The sequence below is a fragment of the Trachinotus anak genome, unplaced genomic scaffold, assembly GCF_046630095.1.
Source record: "Trachinotus anak isolate AG129_WGS33_773 ecotype Australia unplaced genomic scaffold, CSIRO_AGI_Tana_v1 ptg000009l, whole genome shotgun sequence".
NCBI lineage: Eukaryota > Metazoa > Chordata > Actinopteri > Carangiformes > Carangidae > Trachinotus > Trachinotus anak.
The window spans coordinates 14,265,732-14,284,475 of NW_027273860.1; the positions used below are offsets into that span (position 1 = coordinate 14,265,732).

The 18,744-nt window shown below is 42.7% G+C and overlaps 1 protein-coding gene across 4 annotated transcripts; it reads left to right on the forward strand.

The window, feature by feature from the left end:
* The first annotated feature begins 2,558 nt into the window (after positions 1-2,558).
* Positions 2,559-17,457, forward strand: tfap2a (transcription factor AP-2 alpha). Of its 4 annotated transcripts, none has more exons than XM_071485511.1 (7): positions 2,559-2,693; positions 7,432-7,851; positions 9,165-9,216; positions 10,939-11,164; positions 12,109-12,227; positions 14,218-14,359; positions 15,797-17,457. In XM_071485511.1, the coding sequence occupies exons 1-7, from the start codon at positions 2,661-2,663 to the stop codon at positions 16,083-16,085; spliced, it is 1,281 nt and encodes a 426-aa protein (XP_071341612.1). In that variant the 5' UTR covers positions 2,559-2,660; the 3' UTR covers positions 16,086-17,457. The 4 variants fall into 4 exon arrangements, with proteins under 4 accessions (XP_071341612.1, XP_071341611.1, XP_071341614.1 ...); XM_071485510.1 differs by lacking the exon at positions 2,559-2,693 and adding an exon at positions 4,551-4,708; XM_071485513.1 differs by lacking the exon at positions 2,559-2,693 and adding an exon at positions 5,763-6,017.
* Positions 17,458-18,744: the final 1,287 nt, after the last annotated feature.

Here is an 18,744-nt window from a genome sequence, read left to right on the forward strand (position 1 = left end):
TGAGGAAGTTCCTCTTGATCACCTGCTTATTTGCTTTTGGCAGCTCCACTTACTGCAGCAGCGCACACACTCTTATCTGGTTTTAGTTACATGCAGTATTGCCTAAGATCCACCGGCGGCGTGTCCCCTCTCTCTCTCTCTCTCTCTCTCTCTCTCTCTCTCTCTCTCTCTCTCTCTCTCTCTCTCTCTCTCCCTCTCCTCCTGCAGAAAGATGGCGCTAGAACACAAGTTATTTTCCCTGAGCGGCAGCCTTTCATACAAAGGACCTGAAACCTCACTCAGCAGTCACCAATTTCACCAATTTTTACGAGGCTACGTTGGACTTTTGCACCTTGAGAGCCGGTGACGGGATAGTTCCTCAGCAGCCGTGGCGCATCCAGCGGGAGCCGGTGTGCAGCCAAAAAAAAAAAAAATATATATATATATAGGCCTATATATATATTATATATATCTTTGGTACAAATCAAACTGGGAATCTTTTTTTTTTTTTTTTAAAGATGATATTCCAACTTCTTCTCCATAACTTGGGGCTAAGGAATTAGTGCCATCACCGATCAATATTTCAAAAACTACAAGGGAAGGAGCAGAGAGTGTGAGGAGGAAAGCTTTCCAGAATATTTCACTTTTTTTTTTTTTTTTTATTGTTTTATTTTTTGGCAAAGCAAAGGACGCATACATTAGGCACGAAGATCTGTTTGTGTCTCAGCAATTTTCAATTTTTGAATAAGACGCGGACCAACCAGTGCCACATCCAAGCTGCCACCAATAATAATAATAATAATAACAAGGATAATAATGATAATAAAAATGATACGTTTGCGTGATTTGTTTACGTGTGAATGGCTGTACAAGGTGTCTGGTGCAACCGCTGCGACGCCCATTAAACACAGCTCGCAGTTGTAGGAAGCTGAACGTTGCCGGAGGCCCGGTGCCGCGGTGGAAGTGGTTGAAACCAAGCCCCAGACAAACAGGCTGGATATTCAAAAGGGACCCCGCTCTTGTCTGACACTAACCCACTCTTCGACAGCTCTGCTTTAAAACTTACTCCTCCCTAAGTGCGCAGAGCCCCAAACAATATTTCTGATCCCCCACCTCCACCACCACCACCACCAACCCCCCCCCCACCCACCCCCCACCTCCCTCTCCCTTTTGTCCAGGCCTGGTAGCTGCAGGTACTGTCTGTGCAGTTAAAATGTGTTCACCTTTGAAGTCAAACATGAAGGCTTGTTTTAAACATTAACACCGCAAAACAAATCTATAGATACTGTGTGGAATTATATATATATATATATATATTTTTTTTTTTTTTTTTTTTTTGGGGGGGGGGGGGGGGACTAAAGGGAAAATACAAAATAAATAAATAAAAAAATGAATATTTTTCTGGAGAAAGTTTGTTCAGTATTCCCTGTGCTTGCGTGGAATATGTTTAATGTCAGTGTCTGAAGTAGTGAGAGGAGCTTCCGTGCAGCTTTCTGCCGGCGACCTGCACCGCGACTCTGTGCGTCCCGTTCGTCTGCAAACGTTCATGCTTCTCTCCCCAGAAACTTGGAAGAAGAGAAAGGAGGGGGGGGGGGAACTAAAGCTCAGACCATTATCACCTATGTGGGCGCATGTTGCACTCGTCTGTGTGTGCGTGTGTGCGTGCGTAAGAGACACAGAGAGGGAAAGCTCATTCGCTCTTGGCCCGAGGGGTCTACGTAAGTATGTATTAGAAATAAACAGTGGATAAATAAATAATGACCCTCACAAAAGCTGGGTAGCTCTCTGTGCACAAGTAATGATGTTGGCAGTTAACCTTCAAGTTTTTAACTTGACACAGTTTCATTTGCAGTGAGAATTCATGTTTTCTATCAAGTCAAAACAGTGAAGAAAAAAAAATGGAAAGGTTAATTGACTTAGAAGTAACAGATATGTCATTTTTACTCTCATGTCAGACGAAGACAAAACATAACCTGCATAATTTAGTATATTTTGCTTTGCTTCGTGCTCTTTAATTTGCTGGGAGTTTAGTTTCAGCATATTTTCTGAGAGAGAGAAAAAAAAAGCATCTGTATTAATTATTATTTTTTACCGGGAATCAAGTGGAGGGTAAAACCACTTTTCATGTGCGCAATACTTTGGTGATTGTCTATAAACGAAATGACTCTTTGATGTAAATTCACCTCATGCAAAGAAGCAGTCAGTCTATAAAATATGGATTTCATGTGGAAATAGCGCAAATTAACACATATAATGAGTGATTTTTTTTTTATTCATAGTAGGGGCTGTGATTGTGTCACTTACTAATTCATACCAAGATTTTTAGCTCGTTATTTTTTTTTATTTTGATTTTTTTTAATCATTGCTGCCTTAATGAAACTTATTTAATTTAGAGACCAAACTATCACAGACCTGTGTCGCACACTTACAAATAGGCCGTTTCACTTTTTCCCAGGTAGTTTCTCCTTTCGCGTCCACACCCGCATCAGTGCGCATGCGTCACCAGGTGTCCTCGCACCGTTTTTTTATGGCCAGGTGAGGCGATCCAGTCCAGGTAAAAAAAAAAAAAAAAAAAAAAGAAAAGAGCAAGCAGGTTTACTTTGGGACCGAAGGCTCAATGAGATAGACACAGCGCCTGGATCGACTAAAAACAAAGCACCAAAGGCAACAGAAGACAAAGAATGTCAATTATGGGCAAGATGGGGGAATGGCAGGTATGTGCTGCTTACTTTTAAGACAAAGAGACGGCTGTGAAAATCCATGAAGACTGTCAAAGTGTCGACTAGTTGTAGGATGAGGCTGCACAAGCACCGTGAAATCTTTTGTACAGAGACGTGGTGCAGGTCTCTCGTGGTAGACGAGAAGCTTATGGATTTTATCAGTCAGGGGATCATACAAAGCAGTTAGAGGTATTTTATTTTGGAAGCCCATATGGTCCATGTCATTGCTTAGCTGTGAGGATGGTGATCGCATGTTGTTGTTGTTGTTGTTCCAGGCTGCGAGGTCTCCATGCACATTTCGCACAGACTCACAATACACAGGTGTGCTTTAAGATACATTAGAAAACAGGCAGGGAGGGAATGAGAGGATGTAGTTTGGGTCAAAGTAGAGTTTTGACGAAACGCAGCCCTTGCTCAAAATGGTGTCATTGACTCTTTGACGTGAAATGTAACTTTTCCTGTATGTAATTCGCATTTATTCATAGCTGTTCCGAATTCGGACGACATGTCTTAAATTCACAAGTTGCACTGCATCCCATGCGGACTTTCTGTTGACTCTTCCTCTTTAAATGCTCTGCGCCTCACTGAAAACCTGGCCTCGCTTTGGAAGGTGTGTGTGTGTGCGTGTGTGTGTGTGTGTGTGTGTGTCTGTGTGTGTGGATTTAAGAGATGACCTGAGATCTTTGCTGAAACAAAAAACACACTTCAGTTTCACTCGTTTTTAAAAAAACCAAAAAAAAAAAAAACAAAACAAAACCAAAAAAAAAAAAAAACAAACCAAAAAACGATCACCACCACAAGACACAGGCCAAATTTCTAGAAAGTCAACCCGCATGCATAGCTGTCACTGACAGCCAGTTTCATCGCTCCATTATCATTAATGACAACTGCTCGTAAAAAAAAAAAAAAAAAAAGGCACTCCGCCAAAAATGGTAATCCAGGTTTTAAGAGAGAGAGGGGCCAACGCCTTAAAGATGTGGCGACCTGTCTCCTGACCCACGACCTGCTGAGGTGAGGGCTCGGCCGGCGTCAGGGCAGAGCCGGGTTCCCCCCAGCCGCCCATTCAGATGAAATAAGGCCATGTTGTTGTGTTAATTATTTACGTTCCCCCAAACTCAGCGCCCTTACATGTAGTCAATGGACCTGTAGAGCCGCTCCGAATGGCTCACCTTTTTAACATAACATTCAAAGAATAGCCTCTCAAGGTCTCCACTCTCAATGGGATTAAAATAACAGTTTGGAAGTTTAAAAAAAAAAAAAAAAAACAAGGTTGGTGTGAAGAAAAAGAAAAAAAAAAAAAGTGTGTGCCGGGGTAGTATTTGCATAGACATACTGTTTTCACACCAGGCACTGGAAGACTAATCAATAAGACACTGAGCTGTGCAGGAGAGAGTCAGTGCACTTCAGCCAACAAAAGTTATTTCACAGAACAGACATCTTCTCCCTTTTTTCTTTTTTTTCTTCATATAAATGTAACTTCGTCCTTAAAAAGCATTTCTGGAGTCTCTTGTGCTTTTCTCCAGCCCCTGAAAGACATGCAAAATTATACTAGAAACCGTCCCAGGTGCATGCAGGTCCCCATGCATGACAATACCCACCCCTCCCCTCAACAAACACACACACACACACACACACACACCTCACTGAACAGTAGAAATAATAAGCATGTGTAGCGTCTTGCTGCTTTAGTTTTTACCTGTGCGCTGTCCATTGGTGTTGTGTGAGCAGATGGGGGGAATCAAACGGCTGTTGATATGCTAATGAGGCCCTGTGCCAGTGTTATTACAGAGCTGCTCCAGCCCTGTACTTCCACCATTAGAGGGAGACCTCAGAGCGCAAGACAGACAGCAGCCCACAGCTTCAATAAAAATAGTTTTTTTTCTGAGCGGGGAGCACAATTCACTGAGTGAAAACAAGACTAAGGCGAAAGCTATACTCAATATCCACCTCAGCAACCCATGAAAATGCTTTGGAAATTAACTGATAACATTAAATATGAAGATTGCGAGGTAAGGGGCTGCTTTTTGATTTGTCTAATTAAATTCATTTTTATTCATTTTATTTTATTTTCTACCAAGATAATTATTTTAGGGATGTGTTGTATTGTCTTGGTGCAAAGATGTCAGTCTTTTGACAGATATTAGCGAACACATGTAATTGAACTCTAGGATGAGCAGGTCCATGTCTTTTTGTGAATTTCACAAGTTCTTTTTTGCACATGGATGCCCAGTCAAATTTAATAATAATAATAATGCTGCTAATAATAATTATATTTATAACAATAATAATAATTATTATTATAATGAAAGCATTGTGGCAAGAGTAGCTGTATTTAATATATTAGTTGCATGAGTGAATTCACACCAGGGATTTATTTTATTTCCTCTTTAAATTGACATAAAAAATTATCCAAATATGAAATGACACGTGGAGTCATTGAAATAATAACAACAACAACAATAATAATAAAACACTTACCATGCATTTCATTCAAATAAATATTTTAGATCAAATGGCAGATTTAAGCGCTGGCACAGTCTGCTTTATTCACTGCTTAAATATGCATGGACATTCACCCTTCACTTTTAACATCCGTGCAATTTGAGCCGTTAGATATTTTTTTTTTTTTTTTTTTTTTTGCATGCAGCTTTATGTGCATGTATGTGTGGAGTGCATACACTGAGTGATTGTTGTCGTGGGCATAGACAAAGTTTGGCAGTAATGTCAGGGACTTGTTTGGGAGTGGAGAAGCCAGTCGGACGTGTTTTCGCCCGCGTCCTGCGAGGATAGGGACGGCCGAGAGCAGGAAAACAAAAGCTGGGCACCTCCGCGCTAATGTTGTGGCGATTGTAGCAACTCAGTGGTCAATGTTTTCCCCGCTTGTATCGATGCAAAAAAAAAAATTAAAATAAAATATGCACTGGAGATCCGGTCACGGCCCGGTGTTTCGTAATTTGAAAACGCGTGATTGAGCAGGGCGGAGAGTTGGAGCTGTTTGAGCCGCACATGAAAAGTTGGTCTGGAGCGCCGGATCCGAGCGGCCCTGTGTGAGCGACTTTCGGGATTTTATTTTCTCCCCGCGCTTCCGGGTCAAAGTTAAAAGTTAGTCGGTGTGAGTTTGGAAGTCGAGGAGGAACCGGTGGCTTAATTCGGCGGTGGCAGAAGGAGAGAAAGAAAGAGAGAGAGAGGGAGAGAGGAGCCCCCATGGAGGACAGCGCGCTGTCGGAGTCTGAGGTGGAAAACAAAGGGATGAGCGCTAGAAACGAGCCGGACGGAAAGCCCGTAGCGTTGTCTGCTGGATTTTCACCCAGTTCAGAGGTGCACATTGTTCCCTTCCCTGCCTTCTTCTCTCCCTGTCTGTGGTCCACCTCTCGTCATTCCTGTCTTTCTTTCACTTTTGCGCTTTGGCCCTGGGACCCTTTTAAAATGCCCCCCCCCCCACCCCCCCCACCCCCCCCTCCTTCCTCTCTCTCTGATTCGTCAGACGAGAGTGAATATCCCTCTTTTTGTCTCTCTCTCTCTCCACTCCCTCCACACTCTCTCACTCCCTCTTTCTCTCTCCCTCCCTCTCTCTCTCTCCATCTCTGATTAGATATACTGATTCCTCCTTTCAATGGACGTCATTTAAGCGCAGACTCCTGCCTTGAGTTGCGTCCTCCGCTTCACACCCGATTTCCGACCATTCTTTCCCTATTATTAAGTATTCCTGTAATATTAATAGTCATGAATGCGTTCTATTAGGAGTCCAAGAGGGAGACGAAGAAGCGGCTATTTTGCTAATATGAGCTCAAGCGAGGGGACGGCAGCAGTGTGATAGAAGCCAGGAGAGCCCGGAGAAAAGGGGGTTTATCCAGAGAAACTTTTCGACCCAAATCCACCAGCACCGCCGAATATCAGCATTTTTAGACCCAGATGAAGGGCAGCGGGGATCTAACCGTTTCTTTCTGATGGATTATCGTCCTGCTACTGTGGCACATATCTGATCGCCGGGGCCAACGTGATCTTGCAGGAGAGAAGTCTTTTTCGGGGGCAAAATATTTTTTTTTGTTTTGCTGGTTATTCCCTTCGCCCACCCCTTCCCCAAAACACTCCTAGTGTTTTTTGAACTGAATTATTCTCTCCTTGAGTCGCACTAAAATCCTTTCAGATGTTAGTGCACAGTTTTTCCGCGATGGTAAGTTGCTGGAGCTTCACCGTGTCAGATACTTCGAGTTTTGTTTGCACATCAGGTTTTGTTAGAATATCTTTTTTTTTTTTTTTTTCCCTTCCCCGCAGAATAATGTTTTGCAAAAGCTTGCATGCTTTAAACCCGCGGGACATTGCGGAGAAATGATGAAATAATGCGAAGCTTGGTTGTTTGTTTGAGGGCATTTCACCTCCGGAATTTCGATGTTTCATTTTACTATTAACTTCTGGCAATTTGTTATCGTGTCATTAGATTTACAAAAAAAAAAAAAAAAAAAAAAAAAAACAACTTTGTGGACTTGTAGTCGATGTGTGGAATGGGTGTATTTTTGTTTAAAATTATTTTCAGGACTAATTGTAATAATGATCGTTTTCACACTTGGTCTAATTCCTGTCATCCACTCAGGCCATATTTGATAATGCCCCAACATCAGCCCGCAGAGCATCCAGCAGTTAAAACAAAGAGGGAAACACGCACATTCACGCTGTGTCTTTTTTTAAAATGTGTTCACGCTAAAACCCACTTTTCTCTGTCCTCCCCTGCCAGGATCGTCACGACGGCACCAGCAATGGGACAGCCAGGCTACCTCAGCTGGGCAGCGTGGGCCAGAGTCCTTATACGAGCGCCCCTCCGCTCTCCCACACACCGAACTCGGACTTCCAGCCTCCGTACTTCCCCCCGCCCTACCAGCCCATCTACCCGCAGTCTCAGGACCCTTACTCGCACGTCAACGACCCGTACTCCCTCAACTCCCTGCACGCCCAGCCGCAGCCGCAGCACCCGGGCTGGCCGGGCCAGAGGCAGGGTCAGGAGAGCGGCCTGCTGCACCAGCACCGCAGCCTGCCTCACCAGCTGTGCCGGGAGTACCGCAGGGAAGTGCTCCTACCGTCCGGCCACGGCATCGATACGGGACTGTCGGACTCTATCCCTATCCATGGAATACCTCACTCTTTAGAAGACGTTCAGGTGAGACAGCGTTCACCTGCCTTTCTCTTTTTGTGGGTTTACTTAGTTAGAAAAATGAAGATGAAAATGAGAGAAAAGAAAATAAAAGTGTCATAGTGCTGTCATTATTCTACCGTTAGGTGCGTTTGGGTACCACCACAACAACTTTAATTAATATTATTCTAATTGATAATAATAATGGTGGTGGTGGTGGTGGTGTTATTTTTATTTTCAATTACTGCCATTTGTACAAACACCCTGCCTTTCATAATTACTAATCAAATTAATATTATCGGGGTATTAGAAAAACTTTTGTATTATTAGTGTTGTTTAATAGATGACACGCATTCAATCAGTCATGTTCGGGAGGCTCATTGCAGCTCTTAATACGGCCATTTTTTTTTTTTTACTGCCTGGAAAATTACCATGAAAGAACGTTTTCAAGATTATTATTAAATACAACAGCACGTTTTTGTATTGTTTACGTTACTTAAAATATATATAGATTTGAAAATACAATGCTGTTAGTTGCCAGATTCCCTGTGGTTTTGTTCAGTATTATCACTCAAAAGAAATCAAATGAAATAGAAAAAAATATAAAAATTAAAAAAATAAAATAAAAAAAACACACAATACACCTGTATTTCCACAGGGGTTTCTTTGTGTCTTCGGACTTTATTTGATTTCTCAGTTAAAAAAAAAAAAAAAAAAAAAAAAAAAGATTAAGCTGGCCGGTCTTTGGCAACACTACAGTGTGATGATACATTGCATGCCCACTAACAAGAGAATTGAGTTTGGTGGATTGAGTTTGGGTAATAGCTACGATTACTATGGTTGCATGATAAATACGCGCTAAAACTGTCAATAACCCTCGTTCTTATTGGGAGTATTCTTCCCGGTTTTTAATCAGAAACAAACACCAATAATCCTCTAATTAGTTCATAGGCCTTTAATAGGCTGCGCTGCCGTAATTACTATCCAATCTAGATTAGAAGTTTCCTTGTGAGTAGAGCCAATATGAGGGCGAAATTAGGTCAGGATTATGGGGCGACACAGCGTCGTTATTTAAGTCTGAGTTTGTGATCTGGTGTAATGCGTCCATCAGTGGAACCCCACTGAAAACACTCGTGGACAATAATAACAGGAATGGGCCTCCAGAGCCTCCATGTTGGGTGATCGTGTCAGGCTTTGTTCGTCCTGAGGTATATTTACTGACACAGGACTGAGGCTGATATTTTTTGTGCCTTTGTGCTAAAATTGTCCTTTTCTTTTCTTTTCTTTTCTTTTTTTTTTCTTTTTTCTTTTTTTTTTTTTTTTTTGCATTTGTGTCATAGCCTGTTGAGGATCAAGGAATTCACATTCCCGACCAGACTGTAATTAAAAAAGGTAAGCAGTTTCCTCCGAGATATCATGCATGTTTCTGCAAGCTGCACACCACTAGGCTGCACACACACGCACATGCACACGCACACACACACACACACACACACACTACGCACCATTTCTGCTGGAGAGAACTCGATGCAATGCGGTAACGCCTGACTGATCCTAATATGCAGTAGCCTATTTTTCATTACATGGTTTCCAAGTGCATCAAACTGGCTGCACCTTTTTTTTTTTTTCTCTCTCTCTCTCGCTGATGGAATTTACTGTCAGCGTTTCAGAGCAGCGTGGAGATGAGTAGAGCTGGTGGGCTTTGTGGGCCCGTGGTGTTGATGGTCAAAGATACAGGCCCTATAGACGATCCTGGCACTTTGATGGTTGAAGGCCAATGGCTGCAATCACGCTGCATGGTCAAATCTAAAATGGAAGTTGGTACCGCTGGATGGAGCTCAGGCCTGGTGTGTTCAGGGTGATAGTCTGTCATTAAGAGAGGGAATCACAACTCGGCTTAGGAAAAAAAAAAAAAAAAAAAAAAAAAAATCACTGACTGCTTTTTAATAGGCCTATCTCCGAATGTAATTTTCATATTTAGAGTACTTTGGTGGAGGCTGTTGGATTATCCTGCTTCAGTATTTTTACTTGTTTGCTGTCAGAAAATGTCTGTGATAATGGTACAACACGATGAGGCCTTTTTTCATGGTCAAGTTTAAAAGCGTTTTGTCAGGTCAAATTAGAGCTCACTAGATCAGATATGGAGCGACTTTTCTTTCTTTTTTTGTCTTTAATTCCGCCTTTTTTTTCTCATTCTTTCTTTTTTCGAGTCTGTCTATCTGCGCATCAACATGATAATTGGCTTCTTATATTAGTAATCTCAAGAGTTCGTTTAACTCCTATTGTCTCTATTAGGCTCCCCTGAGCCATTAATGTCACAAGTGATCTATCCAAAGACGCACGGTCCCCTTTGTTACTGCACACCAAAACGGTGTAAAGCCCAGTAGTGCGGAGCCCCCACTCCCACCCACCCCCCACCACCACCACCACCACCACCCACCCACCTACCCACCCCCTCGGTGTGAAATCGCACAAGGGCGACGATGTTTTGCTGGATACCGAAGATACTGTGTGTCACGACGAGTGGACTCCACCAAACCTCTCGGCTGAGTCAATCCACGGTGTGGCGAGCGCAGAGAAATAGGCTGTTTGTGCGGAGCGCTCAGCTGCTGGGGGCTGTGACTGTCCGCTGCTGGGATCTGGGTAGAAAAATACTGGCCCGGTGTTTTTGAGATAAAGCACAGATGACTGGAAATATCCAGGTTTTTACGTTTTTAGCTGAGCGAGAACGGTGCCTCACAGCCCTGATGCTGATGATTCCCTGCACACGAACATTACTATTACTGTTATCACCATTACTATTCTTCTTCTTCTTATAACAATCATCATGCTTATTATTATTGTTCTGATATTCCATTTTGTTATGGCTCTATTAGTCGCTTTCTCTGCATGCCCTTGTTGCTGAAAGCGTACACATGTGGCGCTAAACTCTAAGTCCGGGGCCTAAATCCCCCCTTCTCATTTAGTTAAGGCTCTGCATTGCATGAAATTCACTGAGCACGGTCTCTCTCTGTCTCACCCCCCCCCCCCCCACCCTCCCTCTCTCCATCCCACCATCCCTATCCTCTCTTCCCCCCCCCCCACCCCACCCTCTCTCCCTCTCTCCCTGGCTAGGTCCAGTGTCTTTATCCAAGAACAACAACGTTTCCGCCATCCCCGTAAATAAGGACGGTCTTTTCGGAGGAGTGGTAAACCCCAATGAGGTGTTCTGCTCAGTTCCGGGTCGCCTTTCTCTCCTCAGCTCCACATCAAAGTACAAGGTCACGGTGGCGGAGGTGCAGAGACGCCTCTCGCCGCCCGAATGCCTCAACGCCTCTCTGCTGGGCGGGGTGCTGAGGAGGTGAGTCTGAGACTGGGAGGCTGCAAAAATCTCCTCTCTCTATATACCTGTGCTGTGTGTCTGTGTCTGTGTGCGTGTGTATGAACTCCCTCACTCTACTCCAATCCATTCTCTGTTTGAGCATGCATCTCTCTCTTCCTCTCTTGCTCTCCCTCTCTCTCTCTCTCTCCTCTGTAGCAAGAATAATTAAAATCGACCAACCATGACACCTAGCTCCTGCATTTAAAGCAGGAGGGGTCTGTTAAATTCCATATTAACTTCCCTAGCGCAGTGGATCTCTCTCTCTCTCTCTCTCTCTCTCTCTCTCTCTCTCTCTCTAAATTAATGTAGGCCTAGTCTGTTTCAACCTCAGCTCTATAGGCCCAGTGAAGGCATTACACATGAAAACATTGGTCTCTGGTGAACTGTCTACTGAAGTGCTGCAGACACGCAGCCTGCCTATTAAGTAGGGTTTTATTTATTCATTTTGTACAGTATTTGTCTGCTGGTGAAAAGGCTGGGGCTCCTTTAGTATTAGTTATAGTTTGTATCAAGGATGTATCAGAGGGCAAAGCTGGACAAATTTAGTCCAGCCACCCTTGCATTAGGTTAGTATATATATGAGCATTCATATGTTTATATAATGTAAATATCAAGTAGGCACATGCATCATAGAAAGTATGATCAAAATCCCACTGATAGGACATAATCATTAAAAATATCAGCCAGTACAGAAATGACTTCCTGCTTGTAAAGCACATTTTGTCTTTCCCTAAATTCACCACTGAAATATTATATATTTTACATATTTGCACAGCCATATTAGCTGTGCAGCATCTTTATGTCCATTTCAAGTAAAAAAAAAAAAAAAAAAAAAAATTCTTCCTCAAATATTAGCCCACTCAGAGAAAGTTCCCCACATGAGCAACACTACAATGAATTTCTGCTTTGTTTCACTGTCACAGGGCCAAGTCTAAGAACGGAGGAAGATCCTTAAGGGAGAAGCTGGATAAAATCGGCTTGAATCTACCTGCGGGCAGACGCAAGGCAGCCAACGTCACCTTGCTGACGTCACTAGTCGAGGGTAAGTCGGTATCGTAAATCACGTTCCCAGTCTTGTTGCTCGCGCGATATCAGGTGCTTGCAAACTGGGATTTTTTTCCCCCCTCTCTCTCTCTCTCTCTCTCTCTCTCTCTTTCTCTGTGTTTGAAATCAGCATATGCGCTCATCCGTGTAATGTGGACCGACTTTGCCTCGCAAGTAATAAACCATGAAGGATGTGTGTGTGTGTGTGTCTGTGAGTGTGCATGTGCACAGAGAGAGAGAGAGGGAGAGAGAGAGAGAGAGAGGGAGGGAGAGAGAGAGAGAGAGAGGAGGAGAGGGAGAATGGTGCTGGTAATTCTAGTGGCTTTGCAGCGTTGGCCTTCGCTTTCAGGAGCACACTTGCAGGTCCGCGACTGGCCTAGTTTATACGCTGGATGAGTTTGTGTTGAAGTCCAGTTAATTATTGAGTGCGGCTTGTTTATTGGGCACCGCTGAGCTGTTTCACCTCACGGATGAGAAGTCGATTGATTTATTAACCCTGCATTGTTTCAAACATTAATACAGCCTGGATATGGCAGCGCAGGGGCCGATTTTTAATGGTGACTTAATTCTTGCGTTAATAGCTTCCCATGCTTTGGTTTCCAGTGAAGATTCTTGTTGCATGCAAATGGAATGACCTATTGGGAGCTATATGTTTTGGGCCTATTAAAGAATAAATTAGCCAGTTATGGTGCTGAAAAGATGCCTTTTTCCCCCGACTGGATAAATCCATTTTGCTTGCAGTTGAACCTTATTATTCAGTGCAGTGGTATTTGGTGTGCTTTGGGTTTCCAAAGGTGAAAGCCTGCGATGGTTCATTGGTCCCTGTTAATCATTATTACAGAGGAGGACCAGATGCAATATTCATTGTGCTTCGTAGAAATTTGGTGCTGTATTTTAATGAGCCTGGAGAAATGTATGATTCTGAGTAATAAGGGGGCTGGTGGCAGAGAGGGTGAAGGCAGTCGGTCATTTAGTGAAGAGACACTGCGTTTTCTGAAGAGCTGTCATTCTTTATGGTCCCCTCCATTTTATGGAAACGAGTTTACTGGACTTGAGCTTTGATGCTAATTGGCGCATGCCTTCTTCCAGAGCAGAGGCTTATGGACAGGAAGCCCTGCAGTCAAACTCAACTGCTTCAGGAAATTAAAACCAAAGACTCAGAAAAAAAAAGGAAAAAAAAAAAAAAAAAAAATCTGCGAGCTCAGACTCAGACCAGTGTCAGGCTGACCATCGGCGGCCGCATCAGTGCAAGAGAGTCAAAGTTCCCAGGCCCTGTCAGTCTCCTCACCTGTGCCTGGAGTTCCGGGTGCGCTGGAGATTTGAGCTCACCAACCAATCACAACCAAGTTTGATCCCTCACTGATAAGACCCCCCGCCAACCCCTCACCCCCCTCCCCGGGGGCCGTTCCCAGCAGATAAGTCCAGGGACTGAATGTCTTCAGTCTCGGACAGAATGCACTTCTTATAGCTGAACTATGTAAAAGATTTAGACATAGCCCTTCAAAATTGCCCCCCCTCCCCCCACCCCCCCACCCCTCAATGCTTCTGTGATCTGCTGGACTTTCAATAACGTGCAGGCATTGGTAATCAATGACATGGTGTTAAGCATGATGCTGCGTCTATATTTCATATCCACTTATTGTTTCTCTTCCATATTAAAGCGTTCTCTCAGTGTGGAGGGGGAAGGTGGTGGGGGTGGGGGTGGGGGGGGGGGGTGGGGGGGGGGGTCTTGATGTGTATTGACAGCTCGCAGGGCTGTTTTATTATTATTTCTGGGCTGTTATTGTTCTCATCGTCATTAATGTTGTTAGGGAGGCACAGGTGCCATAACCCCGCTGTCTGAGCGCATAAACAGAGTGGACGCTGTGCTCAGATCAGATTAATCATGTGTTAGTCCAAAGCGCGGAGTGTGAACTGCTCTGAATTTGATGAAACCATATTTAATAAGCAAACATATTCAATCTCCATTTTTTTTTTTTCTTTCTCAGGCGAAGCGGTACATCTTGCCAGGGATTTTGGTTATGTATGCGAGACTGAGTTTCCAGCCAAGGCAGTAGCTGAATATGTAAACCGTCAGCATTCCGACCCAAACGAACAAGTCCAAAGAAAAAACATGCTATTGGCCACGAAGTAAGTGCTATTATCACATTTCACTGTGTCACACCGAATGCATCCCAGCCTGTGCCAGTGTGTGTGTCTGTTTATTTGACAGTTTGCACACACACACACACACACACACACACACACACACACACACACACACACACACACACAGAGAGAGAGAGAGAGAGAGAGAGAGAGAGAGAGAGACAGCTCATTGAAATTGTAGGCTAGTTTTCTTTTTAACAAATATCAGTCCATTAACATTACTGGCTAACCTAAAATTAATTAACACACGTTTTTAGCCTCACTTTCAAACTGTAGGCTAGTTGACATCTCTGTTAATTACGGATTTCATTCAGACACTTATTTTCCTTATATTTAAACGATATATATATATACCTATATATATATATATATATATATATATATATATATATATATTATCCATTATAATTCAAACACTTTTAGTGTAGTTAAATATAGTGCTGTTGGTTTGTTTACTGGGCCTTTCCCCTCATCCACACACACACACACACACACACACACACACACACACAGCAGCATTTTGTTTGCCCTGAGATTTCAGTGACACTGACAGATAGCTGGTTCTCATCCAGCGCTGCCATTGGTTATTTTTGCTATGCGTTAACTCAAACATGGGAATTCCTTACAAGGCACATAGAGGCACAGGCCTGCATTTAATATTAATGATGGGCCGCTATAATCAAACAGCTGTCAGCTATAACCGCTTATTATAGGCTTCTTGAGTGTTATGAAGATACCAATATACCATGAAATGAAGAGTAAACCCGCGTTACAATTTTTTTCGAGAGGCTACTTTATGAATATATTTTACGTAAACTCATGGGAGAGGCTACTGCACCTAAGTTAGAAAGGAAATGTGTGTTTTGAAAGAATAAAAGCATGAATTCATGTTTTTTTTTTTTTTGGATTTTTGATATCGGTTGTTAAGTTCAAAGTTTACACTGAAAAAAATGTTCACCTCCCATCAAAAAGTCATTTAGACTCATGTTTCTCTTAAAATTTTATTTTATTTTATTTTTTTAATAAAAGTAAAATATCCTGCCACTGAGCTGAGAGATTAATTTCCACCTGCTTGTGGCTCCAGGGCATTTTCTTTAGCTAAGTTTGAATTTCTAGAATCAAAGCAGAATAAGAGCCACAGTTTCATTACACTAATGGATGTATTTTTTATTTTATTTTTTTGGAAAAATGATTGAAATAAGCAGATTTTTTTTTTTTTTTTTTTAAAGAGGAGGCTTATCTCACCACAGTGGCTGGTCACTCTTCACTTGCTCACACCTGCAGGACTGACTGGTTCTCAAAAGGGCAGCGTTTGTCGTCTGTCCACTTTGGTTTATTTTAATCGGGGCATTTCAATACTAAACAAAATACATTCAGATGTTTCTGATCCCCTTTAACGCGCTGCTCTCTTTGTTTCAGGCAAGTCTGTAAAGAGTTCACAGACCTGCTGTCCCAGGACCGCTCGCCGCTGGGAAACTCACGGCCGCAGCCCATTCTTGAACCGGGAATCCAGAGCTGCTTGACCCACTTCAGTCTAATCTCGCACGGTTTTGGGACCCCGGCACTGTGCGCGGCCATCACGGCTCTGCAGAACTATCTGACCGAGGCTATCAAAGCCATGGACAAAATGTACCTCAACAACAACCCTAACAGTCACTCAGATAACGGCACTAAAGGCGGAGACAAAGACGAGAAACACAGAAAGTGATGTTTCCATCCCGCCTTCGCCATCGAGGGCCACATCCCAGCGCCCTTCTTCTACACCGACCCACGCCCCCTGCGCCTCGCCCCGGCCCCACTCATCCAATATAAATATTATAAATACCTTATAAATACTATTGATAAAGTTAATCGTGCCACTTCCTGATCTTGCGTGGTTTTACATGTTTTTTTTTGTTTTCACATCCCACATTTGGATTCGTGAGGAAATGACGCAAGTGTTTTCTTCTTCTTCCAACACCTGAACCACATGAAATGTTATTTAAAAAAAAAAAAAGAGAAAAGAAAAGAAAAGAAAAGAAAAGAAAAGAAAAGACAAAAAAAAAGGCTGCAGAGGAACAGCTCCAGGGCGAGGAGGAAAAGGTGTACTGCCTCAGCCAGAGGACTTTTTATGTACTCCCCCTTTTTATGAGCTGCAACGAATGGACTGAAATCCAGCGACCCCTCTATATCTCAATTTTACGATTGTGACAAAAACGAAGCGAAAAGAGGATGAATTCTTATCAGTATTGTGAATAATAAACTTGAAAACAAAGAGAAATTCCACAGAGCTCCCTGTCATGACTTCAGTTGTAGACTCTCACTCTCTCTCTCTCTCTCTCTCCAAGCGACCAACTTGAACTTTTTGAATTTCAACACGATTCACGGTTATATAAGGGAATCAGTGTTCATGTATGTATATATTTATTTATGTGTAATTTAATGGGAATTGTAAATATGGTGCGTCTGTTGAAACTTCTTTTTTTATTTATCTGGTGCCTCCTGTTTTAGTGGGTTTGAATATTCGGTTAGTTCTTCATGTGATTTTATGGTTTTTAGAAAACAGAAGTTTGGGGTATTTTTATTTCTCTGGGATATTTCAATTCAGCCCTCTTGTAGCATGTTGAGGCGACATTGAAGCAAGTGAACAAATTTAATAGAAATAAAACTTCCATTTCTCTCTCTATATATCATATTTTTCAGTTTTTAATTTGAGACAGAGCATAAGTGAGACCCGGAGGAGAACTGTTTTTTTTTTCTTTCTTTCTTTTTTCTTTTTTTTTTTTTTGTGTGTTTCTATTTTCGTTTTTATACAAGCTTTTATGTGTTGTGCCAATCAGAATACGTTTCACCCCTTGTTCTCTCCTTGAAGCACCATAAAAGCAATAAATGGAATATTGTCTTTTTTTTTTAAATGTTGGAAGACATTCAAAAAACATTTTTGGGACCACCTGATATCTTGTTATGTCCGATAATGTCCAAAATTGGAGGCGGTTTTAGCTGTATTGTATAGACATGTGCTGGCAATAGTTCCCATGCCTGTCAATGTATTATAGTCCTTTGTTGCCCTGAAAAAAAAAATAAATATTTGATACGCTTCATCTCGATTTTTATTCATATCTTATAATTTTCTATTCACTGCTTGATAGCCTGGGTGCTTTTTCTTTCTGTATTTTTCTTTTTTTTTTTTTTTTTTTTTTTGGTCTTCGTATTTTTTTTTTTTCCCATTCTGAACGGCTACAGTAATTGAGCTTAAGTCTCCCCTGACGATTGCTCCTTGCAATAAGCAGCTGAACTCATTGTTTCCCTCAAGTATAATAATAAAAAAAAAAATCTTACTTTAAACTCCCTAGTTCAGAGCACAGGATCTTATGCAGGCCAAATGGCTCACAACAATGGATATATTCGCGTTTGAAGTGTGCAGCACCACCCCTCCAGCTAAAACCCTCTGAGATGTATATAGGCCTGGTGTGCAATGTTTGGTTGTTATAGGCTATATTTGGCTCTCCCCCGTTTATTCTGTGCTGGAGTCTTATTCAAAGACATGCATCAAATATTTGTTAGGGCTATGTTGTTTGCCTCTCAGTGTAATCAATGAACAATCAGTGCTCAGTGTGCTGGATTTATGCGGATATTTTGTGATATAATCATAATACCTACTGCTATTTAGTGCGTTTTCGTTGCGTGGCTGGGTGACTGTATAAATGTGGCTACCTCGTTGGCTGTGATGGCAAAATCTGATGCTGGCCTTTGCTTTATTTTGCGTGCAGAGCTGCTGCAGAGAGTGGACCGTTGCATAACATCTGAGCTGAGTTTGATTGTATATTGATGGCGTGGCACCTATAGCTCGAAATCAATCTCATCTGGAGCATGAATCAGTCCAGTGATATATGCATCTTGGTATTGTTTCTTGCTTTTCCTATTTCACTGTCTGGTAACCATGCACTTTAAAATACTGTAACACTGGGAGATAGAGCAACCCCCCCCCCTCCCCTCCCACCCCCACACCCCCTTCTCTCTCTCTCTCTCTCTCTCTCTCTCTCTCTCTCTCTCCAATGTCCTCACCCATATTTATTATCTGCACGATTTTCGGTCCCCGGTTTAATTCTGAGGCAGTTGTTTTGCAGGAGGGTGAATGAAACCTAACTGTACATGTCCTTGGCATAATTGCGATGCAGAGTGCTGGAGCAGGTGAAGCGAAGCATTGTCTGTCAGGCCCTGTTTTTGTTGGCTCAGTCCTCAGATTGTGTGTGGGATCCTGTCCTCAGGCACAATAGCTCACTCATAAAGGGGAGAGACTACCCGGCTGCTCCTGCTGTGGTGGATGTGATGGAGGGGGGGGGGGGGGGGGGGGGGGTGGAGGGGGGGGGAGGGGGGGGTGGCATAAA

Bases quoted from the DNA above. Each gene is read 5' to 3' on its own strand.
- tfap2a (XM_071485513.1), top strand. From the start codon at position 5,904: ATGGAGGACAGCGCGCTGTCGGAGTCTGAGGTGGAAAACAAAGGGATG. The intron at 11,165-12,108 runs GTGAGTCTGAGA...TCACTGTCACAG, and splicing joins CTGGGCGGGGTGCTGAGGAG to GGCCAAGTCTAAGAACGGAG. The intron at 14,360-15,796 runs GTAAGTGCTATT...TCTTTGTTTCAG, and splicing joins AACATGCTATTGGCCACGAA to GCAAGTCTGTAAAGAGTTCA.